At 43.9% G+C, this 18548-nt stretch overlaps 1 protein-coding gene and 1 pseudogene across 1 annotated transcript in view; one reads left to right on the forward strand and one right to left on the reverse strand.

Annotated features, from left to right (window-relative positions):
* LOC148026604 (DNA-directed RNA polymerase II protein) overlaps positions 1 to 18548 on the forward strand; it is a 65493-nt gene that overhangs the window by 35330 nt on the left and 11615 nt on the right. The window contains exons 3-8 of the mRNA XM_087691051.1: positions 13530 to 13629; positions 13723 to 13796; positions 13881 to 13946; positions 14023 to 14103; positions 15333 to 15460; positions 15758 to 15830. Of these exons, the coding sequence (XP_087547177.1) occupies positions 13530 to 13629; positions 13723 to 13796; positions 13881 to 13946; positions 14023 to 14103; positions 15333 to 15460; positions 15758 to 15830 (522 nt within the window). The remainder of the gene's footprint in view (positions 1 to 13529; positions 13630 to 13722; positions 13797 to 13880; positions 13947 to 14022; positions 14104 to 15332; positions 15461 to 15757; positions 15831 to 18548) is intronic.
* Positions 7174 to 7833, reverse strand: LOC148026605 (uncharacterized; annotated as a pseudogene).

The raw sequence follows: 18548 nt of genomic DNA on the forward strand, positions 1-18548 counted from the left end.
CCCCAAAACCACGTGACTGTCCCAACAATAATGCATTTCCTGTGGTAGCATTCTCAATTAACTGAGTCAAAGTGGTGACCTTTGTCTTTGTACAATAATTCCGAAGTTCCTTGGGCAGCCCACAGCAATATTTCTCTATCTGCTCGGTCAATGGCACAACCTTGTAAGAAGTGACTGGAAGCAAAGCCTCCCAAAACTTCTTGTTATAGTCTTCCAGATCCTTGCATTTAGATGCATCCAAATTGTGCCAAGCTGACATAACATCGATCTCAAATTCATTGGTCAACCAAGCAGAAGCAAATACTTGCTTAAAATAAGTCTAAGTAGCAGGAGCCTGTCCTTGCATCAATAGTGTACTCCACCACTGACTAGTATTGTCCTTAAGAAAAGTGGCAGCTTTCCGAACCTTAGAAGGCTCTGTAAAGTTCCCCCCTGCAAATGTGGCATCAAATTGCTGTAAGAAAGAGAGAGCCTTAGTCCTATCTTCAAATCCTCGAAAGATGTGAAACTGTACAGCTGCACCACCTTCCTTGTATGGCTTTGGCTTCTCATGAGCCATCAAAGGATCCGTAGGATATTCTTGTAACATAGGAACACTAACAGGTGGCATAGGAGTTGCCGGACCACTGACTATAGGGCTTGTAGACACAATACTTGCTTGCTGATTTTGATAACCAGCCATACCAAAAGTGCCTTGTGGCATGCCAAAACTGCCTTGAACTCCCTGAAATCTAGGTTGCATGCCTATATTGCCATACATGGGGTTTGGCATAAAACCCTGTGTACCCCCAAACACTATTCCTGGTACATAAATCAGGTTTCCAGGTGCATAACCAGCCATACTCTGAAATACAGATCCACCTCCAAAGTATCCAGGATGTACAGAGGTCGGTGGGAAAACCTGTGGTAAAGCCTGAAAACTGTTTCCCTGTCCATTTAAACGAACATTTGGCTGCTGTAAAGTGGCGAGCTGAACTGGCAATGCCTGTGTAACTAGCATTTCCGCCACCTATTCCTGGACAGTCGAAAACAATCTTGGGGTCTCCATTGACTCCACAAGCTGCCTTGGTGTTTCCACTGAATCTGCAGCATGCTTACCCTTATCTTGGACCTCTACTGGATCCGAAATCTTTGTAGATTGCCCAACTTGTTGTAAAGGAGGGGAAGGCTGCAAAAATGCCAAAAACCTTGGATTCTGCATCACTTGAGTTACCTATTAGGTTGTGCATTAGGCCAGCCAAACATGCCTTCTTTGTTGCGGCAGTTAGCGAGTTGAAATTTGATTTCTCGACGTTCCTCAGCACTTGCCACCAATTTCTGAAGTGTGGTATTCTAGCCTCGAGTTACTTCAGCATCCAACTGGAGTTGCTTTCCCTTGTGTTGGAACTCTGGATCCAAATTGTAAGTAGCACAATGAAGTGCTGAGTAGTATTGGTTCCATGTGCTGACTGCAAGCTCCTCGATTTCTTGTTTCTTGGGTGGAGTAAGATTAAGAGCACGGATGTTTTCAATGAGACGATCCATTGCTTCGTATACTTCACCGATATACGGTACATCACCATCCACTTGCCACGAGATTTACCATGGGTAAGCATAGAAGAAGCAATTGCTTTGCTTCTTCCCAATACTCATCTTGGGTTACCGTTGTGTAGCACAACTGGCCCAAAGTTGACTTTGAAGTAGACCATGATGCCCAAGATGGACTAGCAGCCATTTGTTTTAAAGCTGGCCTCATGTTGTATAGCCGACGAAGAATAAGGAAATTATAGGCAAACTTGATCTTTGAATATTTTAGTAGCTCATTTTTGGCAAATTGCCTATACAAGGCTAGAGAGAAATGATGGCAGGTGACAAAAGAAATGATTTCCTTACCTGTAACAATTGTACTCTTGATCCATGCTAATGCTCCAATGTCTTTCAATAAATTATTAAGACAATGGGCCATACATGTACTCCTTGTGATATGGGGATGCTATTGCTCTAGTAAGGCACCTGCAGCCCTATTTGTCACCTCTCCATCAGAGACAAATTGAATTACATTCTTGGGTCCAACATACTCAATAGCCTCAGCCCACATCTCACATAAGATAGGAGCTATCTTTTGCCGGGTACCAAACTCCGTGGATTTTATATAGAGGCTTGCCACAACATGCAGCAAGGATACCTTCCAAGGAATGGCTGCGTATGTCAAACCAACCATCACCTTTGAGACCACCCCATAGGTATCCCACTGTTGTTTAATTGGTGTGATGGCAGCCTTTACGCTGGTCATTTCCTCTTGTAGAAGTTTCTCACGTAGTGCATCATAAGAGGGAGGTTGGTAGGAAGGGCCAAACTAGGCTATTTCTGAAACCATCTCCTTAAAAAAAGGAGATCGTGCCACATTAAATGGAATTCCACATGAGAAAAAAAAACGTGCAACAACTGCATCTACTTGAGCCTTCCTTTGTGGGTGCCATGTAGTGAACAAATTGCCTTGTTTTCCAGGAGGGATGGACGATGTACCTTGTGTTCCACTGCGTGTCGTAGTTGTAGGAAAAGTGGCAGACTGATTTGCTCCGCTCTCACGAGCTCGACTTCCACTAGTGGCAGTTGTAGTTGAAGGCATTGATGCTCGAATGACGTGAGTGTCCTTTGGGGACCTAGTTTCAAGATACATCTTGACATCCCTTGCCATCATGCGAGTACGATCCTCTAGTGGTATCTTGTCGCAACCTTTGATACCATGGCCTGGGACATTAAGGAGATGCACCATCACTCGATCATCATCTCCACCTCTTTTGATGCCACAAAAGCGACACTCAAAGCGTCTTGCTCCACCTGCCTTGCTATCGTAGAACCCAACGATGCTAACTTGTTGCCACCAATAGTCACTTTGGGTCATCTCTTTCTCTCTTGGGGTTTCATTTAGTTGGGCTTCCATGGTTTGAGGCCTCATTACGAGGTAACAAGGGGGAGAGAGAGAGAGAGAAATGAAATAATATATTAAGGTCTACAAAAGGCCAAAATGACCTATGAGACCATGAGTTACAATCATGTGTATGATGGTACAAATGTCTGGGCAAAATATGTAGCATAAGTAGAATAAGAAAGGAAACTAACTATGGCTATGTGTAAAACATAGCCATATATATATATATAGAAAGAAAGATATATTAACGTCTACATAAGGCCAATGTGGCCTATGAGACAAAATCCAGAGTACATCCATGTCTAATGTCATCTCATCAGTAAAGTAAAGATAACATTACAAATAAGTGGGTGGCCTATGAAACAATACTGAAAATAACTATATGATGGGACTATACTAGGGTTGAACCATGTGTAGTGTTATTCCATCAATAGAAAAGAAAAGGAAAGGAAAGGAGAACCAGATCTGATAGAACCATGTACAAAAGTGTGGTGGGGACTATGGGCTGTAGGTGATCTCAAGATCTGCACATGATCTCAGCTATGATGCGGTCCCTAGCTGCTTCACTGATATGCCTGGTGGTGAGTCTACGGTGTCTCGTGATAATGGCTCTAATCCGATTGTGGTGTGGCCTCCTCGGACGTGGTCGTGGTAGACGGGGTCATCGTGCTCGACGAAGGGAAGTGGCTCTATCCAATGTGACACCACGATGTGGCCTGTAAGGTGTCTAGCGGGGTGGCTTTGTCTCTACTAGGTTGGTAGTGTCAGTAGGGTTGGCTTTGTAGAAGAAGTCTGTCACTGCTCTTTGTGTGTGTCCCTCTGGGTGAGCTGGCCTCCTGTCTCGTAGTAGTGTAGTTTGGCGCCTCTCGAGCTCCAGGAGAAAAAGACCAAGGCATCTCTGGTCCTCATACTCCATGATGCGACAAAGGGGTCCAAATCCATCACGGAAGAGGCAGTGGTACCGTCCTCGTATGTCATAGTATACTGTGCATCTGCATATGTAGTGCTCCTCCATCTCAGGCTCTCGACCACAGAGCTGGCAAGTCCTATCCTCTGCTAGGGTATTTGTCCATCTGCCTATCTCCATCTGAAGTCTATGTGAGGAGGTGCGAATCTGTCCGATAGCAACCTGTACGCTATGGGAGAGATGAGTGCCCATATATGCTGGCCGAATAGTGAAGCCATCATCAGAGAGACAAGAAATGACTCTTGTAGATTCTTGATCCTAGAGGGAGTGGTGGATGGATCCATGTCCTTGTTGTCTCAATCCTCAGGATATCAGCTCTGATCACCTGGTTCAACTCTGATTGGTTGAGAGAAAGTGTAGGGCAGTCAAGGCTATAATCCAAAGCTGGAAGACAGTCAATATCCAAACCATGTAGGCTCATCCAAATAGTCATCTGTGAAAACCAACAGTTCTTCTCGCCTCCAGCTGCTAGTTGTCTAGATGAGTTTAGTGCCAATCTAGAGTATCTATGGCGTGGAAGTTTCCATAGTTTGTGCCAAAAGGTCACTGCCCTAAAGAGTGCCTCCGTCACCATAGGTGTTGCCCCTAGCTATGCTCTGACAATGGGATGTGGAGTGGAGGGCTTACTCTTAATCATGCGTGCTATCATCATGATCAATGGCCTTTCCACGCTATCCCAACTATCATAATAATCCCTCTCTATTCCAATCTGATCAGTGAGTGGGCTAAGATGCCTGTGGTACAAGCTGCAACCCTATACCTCTGCTCCATATAGTAATGTAGGTGTGACTAGGGTGTCAAACAACCAGAGTTTGGTGCGGGGCTCCTGGAACTGTATGTGAGCACATTAACTCTCGAGTGCCCCTAGTGCTACATATCCACGTGCCAAACGTGCCTCTGATGCCCCTCTTAACGAAAAACGTGGGCCAGAGAAGGTGACTCCCAAATAGACATATTCCCTCACATGCTCCAGTATGTCTCCCCCAAATGTGAACTGGTACATAGATCTAGTCACCCATGCTGTTGAGGTATTGAAAACCATGGTTTTGGTCTTTCCAAGGTTCAATGTGATGTCTTTATCTCTACAGAAGATGTGCAAAGCTTCTAGATGGCACTGCAATCCCTCCGGTGAATTTGAAATGAGAACAATATCATCTGCGTAAAGTAATATTGGTATCAGCACCCCTGCCAGATTGGCTTCAACTCCTCCTCCTCGGTCTATGTAATCAGACACTTCATCTATGTATAGACCAAACAATGTGGGTGAAAGTGGGCATCCTTGTTTCACTCCTATGGTACTGTCAATCCTCTCTGATAGTCCCCCAGGTGCTCGTACATGAGCTGTCACTGCCTCATATAATGCATAGGCACCCCATCGTATACCCTCTGGTACTCCAATGTCTTGCAATCTCTGCATGATGCGTGTACGAGACACTGTATCAAAGGCTTTGCAGAAGCCTACAAAGCAACAATAAATCCTCTTGTCTCGGGTTCGACCCTCCTCAATAATGGCTCTAAGTGTGATAATATGGTCCAGCGTGGTATATCCTCGCCTGAAACCTGCCTGTCCTTGTGCTCTCTTGCCTTGCATTTCAGCCCATTCACTAAGTTCATGCTCCAATATAGATCCATATATCTTGGCCAAAGTATGACCGATCATAATAGTCCTGTAGTTGCTAGGAATCAAGGGATCACCATTTTTAAACAGTGGGATTATAGTATTGTCTGACCAACTCATAGGGAAACGTTCACATACTACTCTATTGAACATATGTGCTAATATGGGTGCTAATATGTCACAAGCATGTGAGAAATGTTGTGCTACTAGTCCATCTTCATCCTGTGCCCTCCCATTTTGTAATCTATAAATTGCATCCCTAACCATTTTCCATGTGAAGAATGACCATTGTGTTGGCCTACAAGCTTGTGGGGGCTGCATAGGTGGCTGTCTTGGCAGGTTATACAGTTGTTTCCCATAGTCAAGCCACGCATCTAGTGATGTAATCTGTATGGGGGGCTGTCTTTCATGGAACATCTTCCATGCGCTTTTGCTATCCCGCCCCAAAAATAGCTGATATATCTCTGCTTCTGCTTTCGCTAAGTAGTCTCGTTTCTTCTTCCGCACAAGGCGTTTGAAGAATGCCTTTGCTTGGCGATGTGTCTGAGTGCCTAGCTCCACTTCCCTCTGTAGGCGAGCCCGTGTGACTCTACACTCATCATCATACCAGCTATTTTGGGGAGCAGTAGATCGTGTGGGTCTACATTGGGGTAAGGTGTGTGGGAATGCATACATGGCTGATCCATGTATGGCCTCTGCTAAATCCCTTGTACATTGTTCCAACGATCTACTCAAGTATAATGTACGTAAACTGGTCTGCACAGAACCACTGTAGACGTGTGAGGTGTCTTCTGTAAAGTAGTACTTGGGATGTTTAGGGAGGCATGGTGTTTCATGTTTCATATGTACACAAGAGAGTATGAGTGTCAAAATAGCACGATCTGCTGCTATGCCAATTGGTCTCTTAGATATCTTAAAGTTTTGGATGTCTGGTATCAATGCTGGTGAGCTTATCAAGCAGTCCACAGTACTTGCCCCTCCTTTGTGATTCTAACATGTCAAATTGTCAGATCCTGGCCATTGTGGCAGACCCTTAAAGAGGGTTAGTCTATGTGCACTTCCCAAAGTCAATAGGTGTGTTCCATAGGTACTCGCTTCTTTATCCTGGGCTCTCTTGCATAGGCCTATTTCATCTACGTCGATCTCTTTGAACATGGCATTATCATGCATATAAAAGTCACTCTGTCTATCTCCGGTGCGTGCATTGAAATCTCCTACTAATAATATGTCCCCAATGCTAGCATATCTCATGATATCCTCATAAAGTACATCAAAGGGTGATCCATCTCGTGTGGCATAGGTAGAATTTGTAGGAGGAAAGTAGCATATTGCGATGAATATATCCCGTGGTCTTCTTGCATGTATCCTAATCCATAAATATTGTGCATCATCATCTCTTTTCATTACTTGCACTATCCCTTTGAGGTCTTCCCGGTATAGTATGGCCACACCTCTAGAACCCCTGGTGCTTCCTGGTTTTCTAGTTGCTGGACAAAATGCACTTTCCCACCTGTATCCCCGCACGTTTGGTAGTCGGCTGCCTTTACATTGGTGTGTTTCTGTGTACATTGCTATATCTATGTTTCGGAAGCTATCTTCAAAGTAACTAGCATCCAAGCGTAGGGCTCCATTACAATTCCATATTGACATCCGAAGTCTCTCATAGGCCTCATACCGTCATGAAGTCCTTTTGTCAGTGATGATGACTCGTCCATCTCTATAGACAGCCCACTTTCCCTCTTTGCGAGCCTCCAATACCTTGGGCATGTGTTCTCTGCGATGCCCTATTTGTGTTGGGGTAAGGTCCTCATCCAAATAAATCTTCTCACCCTTGAGGGCTCTCCTCTTGGAGAGGAAGACCTTTTTTTTCTCTCTGTCTCCAAAGTGAAGAATTAGAGCGTTGGACTTAGAGTCCTGTTTCCCCACTCTCCAAGCATTGACGATAGGTACGTCAGAAGCCCCAATTTTGTCAGCAAGTGTCTTAGCATCTTCCTGTGGCTGCTCTTTTCCTCCCATCCTACTACCCATACATGTAAAACCCTAGCCCGTCTCCTAGCCTCTTCTTCCAAGGTAGCATTCATTACTTTAGTTTTGTTCATTGATGTTCCCTTATTCTTTTTTACTACCTCAATCCATGGGCTGGCTTCTTCTATCTGCTTCTGTGTTGTCTTTGCCACTTCTGCCCATGAGTGAACCTCCCTTTCACATGCCTTCAAAGCCTCTTTCTCTTTTTGTAATTCTTCTTGCACGTTCATTTCTTTTTTCTTAAATGTATTCAGTTCTTCCCTCAGTTCTAAGATTTCAGATTTGTAGGCATCTACAACATTCAGCATTTCAGTTTTCAGCATGTGCATCTCGGACAGCATTTGTGCCTGTAAGTCATTCTTAATCTTTATGTGCATGTCTTGCATTTCTGCCCTCTGATTTGCCATTAGTTTGGCTTTGATCTGCTCTCGTATTTCTTTCTCAAATTCTTGTCTCATAGTTTGTAGTTCAGAGTGAATCATGAGGTGAATTTCTTCTTATTTCTTTTCATTCATAGTGCGTGAGGTCTTTCCATGCCTATCAGATGCTGGGGAGACGGTTCAATCACGTACCCTACGGCCATACGTCTTGTACCGTGTGTTCTTAGAAGGGGTGTTGAACATTGCTTCCATGGACGGTTGTGTTAGTTCTTGATCAGATTCGTCTCCCAGATATTCATTTTCCACGGTTTGATGCTTGCATTTGTCTACATTCTCAATCTCTCACCCACTGTGTGCAAAGCCACTCAACTTGTATTTTGTATTGTCAAATCAGAGCAATTTTTGTGATTCCTGCCAATTTCCAGGGTTTCTCGAATCCCTCACTAAATTTTTGTAAGCCTAGTAATCTTTTACGAGCCCAAATGCTTTCACACTATTTACAATCACTGTAGAAATACAGATTGTAGCCCCAGTCAGTGTATTACTGCATACTCCAGGATATGATCAAAATCAAAGTCAATGCATCATTGCCTGGTCCACAAGCCAGTGCATCAGTGCATTCACCTAGGTCTGCATTCATGTCATTCTGAGTACATTCATGTCATATCAATCTAATTACGTCTGCAACCTCAGTACATTGGCATCTGGGTCTGTGTCAGTACCTTGTTGTCAGTACATTACTGCATACAGTACGCCTGTGTCAATGCATTCAATACATCTCTGCAACACTATATTGCTAACGACAGGTCTGCCTCACGCTAGGTACATTCTTGCATCATTCGTTAGAGAGAGGGAGTCCGTCCTCCGTCAGGCGTCAGAGAGGCGTCCTCCGTCAAGTGTCAGAGAGCTCTCGTCACGTCACAGCATCCCGTCAGGCGTCACGTCATAGCATCCCGTCAGGCGTCATAGTATCCCAGCATATTCTTCCATCGGAGAGCTCCCGTCACATCACGTTGCAGCATCCTGTCACAGCGTCATGTCACGAGAGGCGTCACGTCACAGCATCCCGTCAGGCGTCATAGCATCCCGTCACAATATCCCATCAGGCATCCCGTCACATCACGAGAGGCGTCACGGCATCCGGTCACGTGAGAGAGAGAGAGAGAGAGAGAGAGAGAGAGAGAGAGAGAGAGAGAGAGAGAGAGAGAGAGAGAGAGAGAGAGAGAGAGAGAGAGAGAGAGAGAGAGAGAGAGAGAGAGAGAGAGAGAGAGAGAGAGAGAGAGAGAGAGGATTCTCTGTTGCAGCCTCTGCACTGTGTGGGCCACTGGGCTTGGGTCATTTATTGGATTTGGTTATAGCACAGTGCAGAGACATCATTCGATTCACTGCTGATGAGGTAGGTGGAAGTCAGAGAGAGAAACAGAAAGAGAGAGGGTCATTTTTCCCTATTTGGCATTAGCGACTTGAAAGAGGGAGATTCGAATCTGTTGCTCCAGAGTTTGTAACACCAGTCGACTTCATGGCAGGCGTGGAGTATGCGTGGCGCAATCGTCTTCATACGGGAAGAATAATACAAAACGAAAAAGCTTTTTTAAAAAGTTGAAACATTAACATTAAAGGTCAAAACGAAATGTTTTGTTAGTGATATAGAGTGCTATGTAAAACGTTTCAGCCATCAAATTTAAGAACAAAAAACGTATTGCCAAAATTTGACCCTCTTGTCCTAAAACGTCTCGGGAAACGTTCTGAAACGCCATGTGGCACCAAAACGGGAAGGCTGAAATGTTTCATCTGTCGAAACACGTTTCGCCAAGATCATCAAAAGTTTCGGAGTTTCAGACCTGATTAGGGGTCGTTTCGGGCCGTTTGGCGTAACTATGCCTCAAACAGCTAGGGCAGAAAGTGTGAATAGGAGGGAAATCACAAAGTCCCTCCACCATCTTCTTATGAGAAGCTCGTCGGATCACATCAAAGTCAAGATGACCATAACGAGCATGCCAAAGCAGCCCAAGCTCGTGGGAAGACCTTGCGGCTAAGGTTGTGAGCATGTAAAGCCCACCCTCTTGGGATTGTGTCCAAAGAACGCTACCTGTAGAAGCATCCTCCGTTGTCACTGCATGTTGTTTAAAGACCACACGGGTCTTCCACACTTCCGCCGCGGTCTTCGATTTGTGAACATGCGCAAGGACAAAATCATGCAAACTCATAAAGAGGAAGGGTCGGGCTCGAGGGTTGAGCCGATTCCACAAGGTTGCACAGCCCAAAGAAGTTCCATCTACGGGATCCTCCTTAGGACGCAGGATGGAATTTGAAACAAGAGCCCAAAGATCAAAGGTGTCGAGTATGCACACCACCTTACACGACCACAATGAATAGTTTGAACCATGGTTTTTGTCTTCTTTGGGTAATAAAGGTAAGATAGGCACCTGTATGGAAGGTATCAAGGATGGCATCTTCACTGAGGATGGAGCCTTGTGTGAAAGATGAATAGAAGGGGGATGGGTGCGAATGGGGGACTCCTCATGCCGACTGTAATCGTGATAATCGCATCTCAGCTCAGAAGAGTGTCTGGAAAGAAGCTCCTCCTATGAGTCATCAAAGCTCGTGAACTGGTAAGACATCTTCAAATTTGTAATCACTAGAAAGTTGCATTTGATAGATAAAATAACTATCGCTTGCTATCAAGAGGCTGGGACCTACCCAAAAAACTATCGCCTAGAGTAGAAAGCTGTCGCCAAGGTGGAGGAAGCTGTCGCCCGTAGAAATATGTTGATGCTTGGAGCAGGGAAAGCACACTAGCAAAAATGCAAATTTGCGTTCTAGTCAAAATGCAAAAGTTGATGCTGCTTGATGCAGAAAAATTGTTGCGCGGTCCTTGGAGATTGTTGCCTGGCTGCCTAGGGGTGAAAACGAGCGGTGGACCACCTGTTTGGGCTATATAGGCAATAAACGCAGGGTGAAAATCTGCGTTTTGGAAACATGGGTTGCTCATTTGCAATGAAAACCTGCTCTTTTGGGAGAAATCTGTAGTTTGTGTCCTCACTTAGGCGATGATACCATGTGAGAGTGTGCAATGGAAGAGAGAGACAAACATAGAAGAAAGAAAGAAAGAGAGTTATATTAACGTCTACGAAAGGCCAAGTTGGCCTATGAGACCAAAACGTTACATACAAAATGTATGGGAAACTTTCCAGCTCCTAGTAAAGCTACCATCTAATGCTATGATAAACTAATTGAGTAGGTACAAAATGGTATATAGGCTGGGTACAATTCATATGTGTTCCAAGTATGGTGTGGAACTGCTCATTGAGCTTGGTCATCCTAAAATGTCCCGCATGGGTCTATCTAACATTGGGAGGCTGAATCGGTGAGGCAGGGCCCTCCGGTGGCGGCGTAGTATCCCTTGTATCCTCGACATGTGCCTCTTGCGGGGGCGGGGGCCAATTGGGCGTGGGCATCGGGCTTTGCTTTTTGCCGTGGCTATGGCTAGGGTGGTCCCCCGCGGCCGAGAGGTCAGTGGGGCTGGTGGGGGCTCAAGGGTGGGGATGGTAGTTGGCTCTCGGTAGAATTCTGTGAGCAGGCGTTGGGCGGCTCCCTGTCTCTGCTTCGAGGTCCGGAGGAGGTGGTCTCTGTGGCATCATATTTCCAGCAGGAAGAGCCCAAGGCATCTCTAGTCCTTGAAATCCATCACTCTGGAGAGTGGCCCGAATCCTTCTCTGAACAGGCAGTGGAAGCGTTCCTGGATCTCGTAGTACACTGGGCACTTGCATATGTAGTGTTCTTCTGTCTCCGGCTCGAGCTAGCAGATTTGGCAGATCCGATCTTCTAGGGGGAGGGGGTGGGCCTCGTATCTACCTGTCTTGACCCGTAGTTGGTGTGAAGATGTACGGATTGGAGACAACTTTAGCATGTGGAAGGTGATGATGGAGGCTATCTTAGAGTCCTATGAGCTTGTGGAACTTGTGATTGAATAAATTTGCTCTCTCCATGGTCAAAGGCTCTACAACTCTTAATCTGAGGAAGCTGATTTGGAGAAGGCACAGGTGCCGTGGAACAAATTGAATGCTTGTATCCATCCATTCACAATTCTCTATTGCACGCTAGTGGCCATAATGAATCATGTACGATGTTGATGCAATGGAGGAGCAAGCCTCAAGTTTCCATGTCTCTAGGATTGGTATTGAGGTAAGTAGAGTTGAGGTGATGACACCCAATGAGGCTCAGAGTTGACTGCACTGTCTTGGTTGATCAAGAAGCAGCACTTGTGGATGAGGATGCACTATGGAGGAAGCAAAACACAAGTCCTCCGGGCAGGGGGACGTGCAAGAAGACACTGGGTAATGATGGACAACAGCAGAGGGGGCGAAATGCAATCCTCAGCAGCTGTAGATGCTGATGAAGTGATCTCCAACAACTGCTGTATTAGAGTGCAGATGTAGAGTGGCTCGAGGCAGCTGCTAGGAGGTGGGAGACTGGCTGGAATAAGAGCAACAGCACAAAACACGTCATAATGGTTGATTAGACCTGCTGTGATGTAGGCAACTACTGTGGGGGCCTCCAGATTCAGGAAACGCAAGACAGCAGCTAATAAGCCTCCAAACATATAAAACACAATGCTGGTGTAGGACATGGCTGCTGCAGGATACTCTTTGGATGCTGGGTGACCGCTACAACACTGAAACACAGAGAAATGGATGCTGAATCAAGTCGCCATGCTGAGAAAGTGCGCACCAGGCTGAAGGAGGTGGACACCAGGCTGAATGTGGTCGGGCTGAGGCAGCACTTGAAGAGGCTCCACAAACTGTGATATCCTCCATGTTAGGGTGGGAGGACGATCTGATGAACAATCAATAGAGAGAGAGAATACCTACATCATGCCCTAGGGGATTTTGGAGCATTTGTGCTACCGTGTGAAATAAGTGCCAATAAATATAAATAAAGCCCTTTTGGGGCTGTTTATGGAGATCAAAATTCGGAATTAATGCAACAATTGAATTTTAATGTATGTCATGACTTTGGTTGCTCAACAGTGGGATGTGTCCGCGTCTGACCAAAGGTTTCTTTTGTGTCCATTTCTGAAGGTCATCTGAGTGAGTAGTTGTCCTAAGGGAAATGGTCCTACAAGGGGAGGGAGGAACTGTTATTCAGCCTTTTAGGGGTGTGGGGGTTGATGGAAAAGTGGAGGCAGAGGCATTGGTGGGAGCTAAAGGATGTGAGGTGGTTGGAGGCTGGTGGTAGGTGAGACTGGCAAGCAGTTGCAATAGTGGTGCTATAGGGGATGATGGCAGACAATGTGCCAAAGGAGGTGGTGGTGATTCAAGCAGAGGTGGTGCAAGTCAGGCAGGAGGCAGCAAGGTGGAAGCAGGGCATGCAGTCAGGTGGGGAAGCAGGGGCAGCAAGCGGTGAATAGGGGCAGGTGGCAAGGTAGAGATAATGAGGTGGTGAAGAAGGGCAGGCTACTGCGAGGTAGGCAGAAGGCAGGAGTGAAGGTGGAATGTTCAAGATTTACTGCTGGTTGAGTTTCTGAAGGCCAGTTTCACTTGGAAAATGCAAAGAAAATTGCACAGGTGGTGTTGTTTGTCCAAGTGGAGAGGCATCTTCTTATCATTTTCTTGTTGTAATTTGCAGCATGAAGCAGATCAGCAGCACCATTGGATTGCTACACATAAAGAGAATATTGCCAAACTCAAAGAAAAATTGCAGGATTCTGAAAATGAACTTCAAAGAGGTATAAAATGGCTATAATGGTTTGATGATTTCAAAACAATATGGTAGATGTTGGAGAAAAGCTGGTGTATCTTAAATTTTCTGTGGCTTGCAGGACAAGCTGAACTAAAGGATAAGCAGTGTGAGCTAGATTCACGATCGCATTTCTTTGCATTAGCTTCTGCACAGGTTTGCTTAGTTTGATGGTGTGTGTGTGTAGTAAAGGGTGTCTTGTTCTATGGGAGCTGACTGTCATGTATCGGGTGGCTTCAGCTAGCAAAGAAACAGGTTGAACAACTAGGTCAACCAGATCTTGTACGAACTCATTTTTTGCGTCAGGTAAGTTTCAAGCCACCCCTACTCTCAGCTTTTATATGAAAATTGTATTAATAACCAAAGGAGTTTATGATTGTAGGCAAGCATTGCTTCTGAAATTCACAAACGGCGACAGTTTCTTTTCCGGCAACTTTGCAAGGTTTTTCCATTGAGACATCTGGTAAGTTTTGAAATCTTAAACTGGGTCTAACATCCAGCTTATATTGGCTCATTCAGGAATTCTAACTTGGTTTGATGATTTTCTGATACTTCTGTCTGACGCAAACAATTGAATTCATTCCTTCTAACTTCGTGTTTACCTAGCACACTTGCTTTGTCCTTTCTATGGCTTGGGGCCTGTAATGGCATAGAGTGGGTGGCTTTCTTGAAGTAAAATGAGCCACGTACATGACAAATGTTGTGGGAAACACAGCTGTTCATACCCATTGCATTGGGGGACTTCAACCACAACCCGAGGTTTTGAGTCCAAGTCTAGAACATAGGAGCCCACTCTCAAATTGTTTGAAGAGTCTGCAGGACTTCTTGCAAATTTCAGGGAATCTATGTTTGTTACCTCTTTGGGTTGCAGATTGCCATCATCTAATTATTGAATGGGCACATTCTTACACATAACTGACCTTGTTTGTCGCTTGGGCTAACCTTAAAGGAAGCAAAATGTGACTTTGGAAGTTGTTCCAAGTGTGCTCTTGCACTTGAGGTTGCCTTCGTTTCTTTGAGCCTCTGAAACTGCTGGCACGTGTTCTGTTGATCCTCTGAAATGGCCAATGTTTCTATTGTGCACATCTATGTGTAAAAAATTGCCATCTACTGGAATCTATAGAAGTGTGCTCCTCTTTTTTGTTCTAACATTGTAGGATTTTCCAGCCTAATTGGCTCATATTTCTACATTTATAGGTATCATATGAATCTCAACAAGAAAGATCACAGATTTTGTCATTTTTATCCTTTTGCTTTAAATAGTCTGTTTTGGTCAAAGCTCTACATGTTTGAACACTGTAAATGTGGTTTGTTTCTTGAGATCATTCTTTTACTGCTTTAAAATAACTGCAATTCTTAATACTCTTAGTAGGTGCTATAATTAAAGTTTCTTGATTTATGACTCTTTTAGATTGGACCTGCAATTGCGCTTTCAATGACTGTATAAAAATTTAGTCTTCAAATTAGAATTTCTTCCTCTCAATGTTCAAAACTTGGTTTGCTATTTGTGTCTTCCTCCTTTTGTTAAAGAGACTGATGGGCTCACCAGTCTTGATCGTTATTCAATGTTCAAAACTTGGTTTGCTATTTGTGTCTTCCTTCTTTTGTTAAAGATTTTGAATTAGCTTTGCATGTATCTATGTTTAGTCTGCTTTATGAGGTGTACTGATTTGGCTTCTCCTTTTTGTTTAGCCGCCTTCCAACTCTGGGGAAAGGCAAGCTCCAAATGGAACTCAAGTTTGGACAATCTGCAGTGCTTGCTTACCCATTGGTGATGATCCACTTTCAGTGGCAAAACAAGATCTTGGAGCCTCACTAGGGTAAGTTTCAAAGTGAATATACTTTGTAATTTAAAGAGTGACAAAAGTAGCAAACCTAAAATTGCTTCAAGCAACAAGGTTGATAGCTCCACAATGAGAAGATTATCCACCATCACATGCCAAGATAAAGATTTGTAGGATCAGACTGAACCTTGGTTTGGAGCATGAGTAATCTCAACAAGTGAAATACTAAAAGCTACTTAAAGATTTTCACTAGGAAAATTAAAGAAAGAAGTGAAGGTGATTTAGATGCTTATCTGGACCAGCAGATTGACAAGAGAAGGTTTGGTTATGCAGGTACATGCTTCAACTTCTGGAGCTAGTTGCATACTATCTCTCCGCACCCCTTCTACATAATGCGCGAATTGTGGTGAGTGTGAGGAAGGAGTGAGGGAGGCAGAGAGAGGAAGGGAAGGAGGAGATGAAAAGATTTTTACTATGTTGACTGAGATTTATGATCTTGAAAGTAAAAGTGCTGTATATCAAGCTACTAGCGAAGCACTCTGTCATAATGTGCAAATTGCGGTGAGTGTGATAGATGATCTTGAAAGTACAAGTATTGTGGATCAGCTATTGGTGAACTAGCAAAGGAGCACCTAGTAGCCGTAGTGAAACCCGCCTTCCCTCTTGGATAGGATGGTAGATGACCTGATTAACCAGTAATTACGGTACACAATAGATTCAAATAAAATGAAATAAACACTTTACCAATTAAGAGTGGACAGCTGACACCCGATTGGCCCCAAAACTGGGCACGCCCTGTGGTATTCTTTTAGATTTTATTCCTTGAATCTTGTAGTATACTGAAATAGTACTCCAATCCTTGAGAAGAGTGAGGCCCTGCCTTGGATTCGAGAGGATCCCTCTCGAAGAATCCTCTCTTCCTCTATCGATTGGCCAATCTCTCTACAAATTCAAGAAAGTAGGGCTGCCACAAATGATCAGCAGCATAAATTCCCGAATTGCTCCTTGATTTGATATACAATCGTGCACAAATTGGTCTTCAACACTTGCATCCAGGTCCTTGCAATTGTAGATGAGCAATCCACTTTAAATATGCTCCAAATTTTGAGATTTACAACAATCTCTTTGATCTCAAGGCTGCAATTTATGGACACAATTCCTGAGATGGCTGAGAAATCCTAATTATAGTATTGCTGAATATCTTCAGATATGCTGAGAGGAGATAGGAAATCAGCAAGAAAGAGAAAATATTTTAAACAGTAACTTTGAAAGCCAAAAGAAGTACGGAAAGTTGTCTTGTACATGTCCTTAGGCTTGATATGAATCTGATGATAACCACTTTTCAACTCAATACAGCTAAAAATGGTAGACCCCTACGATGCAAAGTAGTGCTGAATATATTTAGATTTGCTGATAGGAAATAGAAAATCTGTAGGAAAGAGAAAATCTTTTAAACAGTAACTTTGAAAGCCAAAAGAAGTACGGAAAGTTGTCTTGTGTACATTCTTAGGCTTGATATGAATGTGATGATAACCACTTTTCAAGTCAATATGGCTGAAAAAGGTAGACCCTTATGATGTGTCCATTATATTATCAATCCTAGGGATATGAAAGTGGTTCTTGATGGTGATCTTATTCAAAGCATGGAAGTCAATGCATATGTGTGATGAACCATCCCTTTTCTGCACGACCAACATAGGTGAACAATGAGGAGATGGGTTGGGCTGAATCAACACAGAACTCCTGTACTTGGGGTCATTATCTCCTCTTGTTGTGTTGCGCTCACCCCATACGATGGCTTGTTCAGTAGTGAGCTACTACAAGGGATTAAACCGATGGCATGATCCTTTGGCCTTTCAAGTGGAAGTTGCCTTGGCAAGGATTGTGAAAAGCAATCAACATATCCCTTAAAAAATGCTATGCCTTCTTTGTCCAACTTAGACACATCACCCAAAGATTCATTATCATTATTACTTTTGGTAGAGACCAAATAAGTTGAGAGATGACTTTTTATTGCTTTGGATACAATAAGAGCAGATACAATGAGAATAAATTCCCCATTTAACTTTACCTCCAAAGCATGGGTCTTGCCTTTATGCTTGAGAGTGACTTTTTTGGCACGTGTATCAATTAGTGCATACACACGATGGCACCATGGCATTCTAGGTAGTACTTCACACATCCATTGAATGGTGCAATAAAGGAACTATTTGCTGTTCACATACCTTTGAATGTGAATGCAAAGCTTCTCAATCATGGGTGTGACTAGCTCTACATGACCATGCCATGCCATACCCACTTCTTCCATCGGTCCCAACTCATCCTCACATGCCAAATGTAGCAGCCATGTTTGTAGAGCTAGAATTAGCACAAGCACTTGGATCAACAGAATACCTATGCGTGTTGATCCCTTACTTTGCCCCTTACCTTACATAATGCCGTAGCATCATCATTTGGCTGCTTATTGAGTCCATATGGTTTTTGGCCTTTTGCCCTTTGAATCACCTTTATTTTGAGCAGTTTCAGCTTTTTGTCTATTGGGATAGTTGTTACCAATATGCCTCTCCTATTGACACACACAACATTTATTGGCAGCAAGTATCTTTGCTTTTCTCACCACTTTTCCAAGCATTACCTAGTATCAAAGTTAGACCTGCTCCATACCTCAGCCTTCAAAGCCTTCTTTTCTGACTTCATCTCATCACCTTGGAAGCCAGAAGACTTTCTATGCAGCAAAGCATCAGCTATATATGTTGTTTTTGTTAGTTAAGAAATATTGGTTGCTCTCATCTTAATGCAAAAATCCTTTTTTTCTTTGGGCAGACTAGAACAATGTTTTTCTATTTGTTCCGAAAGAGGTATGACTTGATATAAGTAATGGGCAACAATGCTCCCCAAAAACTCTTGGTTATATTGCTCCAAAATTTTGCACTAGGAAGCATCAAGCTTATACCATGCAGTCGTTACATCCACCTCAAAGGTACTAAGCCATGTTAATGCAAACTCTCCTGTAAATTACATCCATGTGGATGGTGCTTTACCCTCCATAATAAGTGATTTTCACCATAGCAAAGCATTACCCTTCACAAAAAGTGGCAGGCTGGCAGCCTTACGCACTTTAGAT

The sequence above is a fragment of the Lygodium microphyllum genome, chromosome 13, assembly GCF_053477565.2.
Source record: "Lygodium microphyllum isolate KBCC chromosome 13, Lygodium_microphyllum_v1.1.10, whole genome shotgun sequence".
NCBI classification, from domain to species: domain Eukaryota; kingdom Viridiplantae; phylum Streptophyta; class Polypodiopsida; order Schizaeales; family Lygodiaceae; genus Lygodium; species Lygodium microphyllum.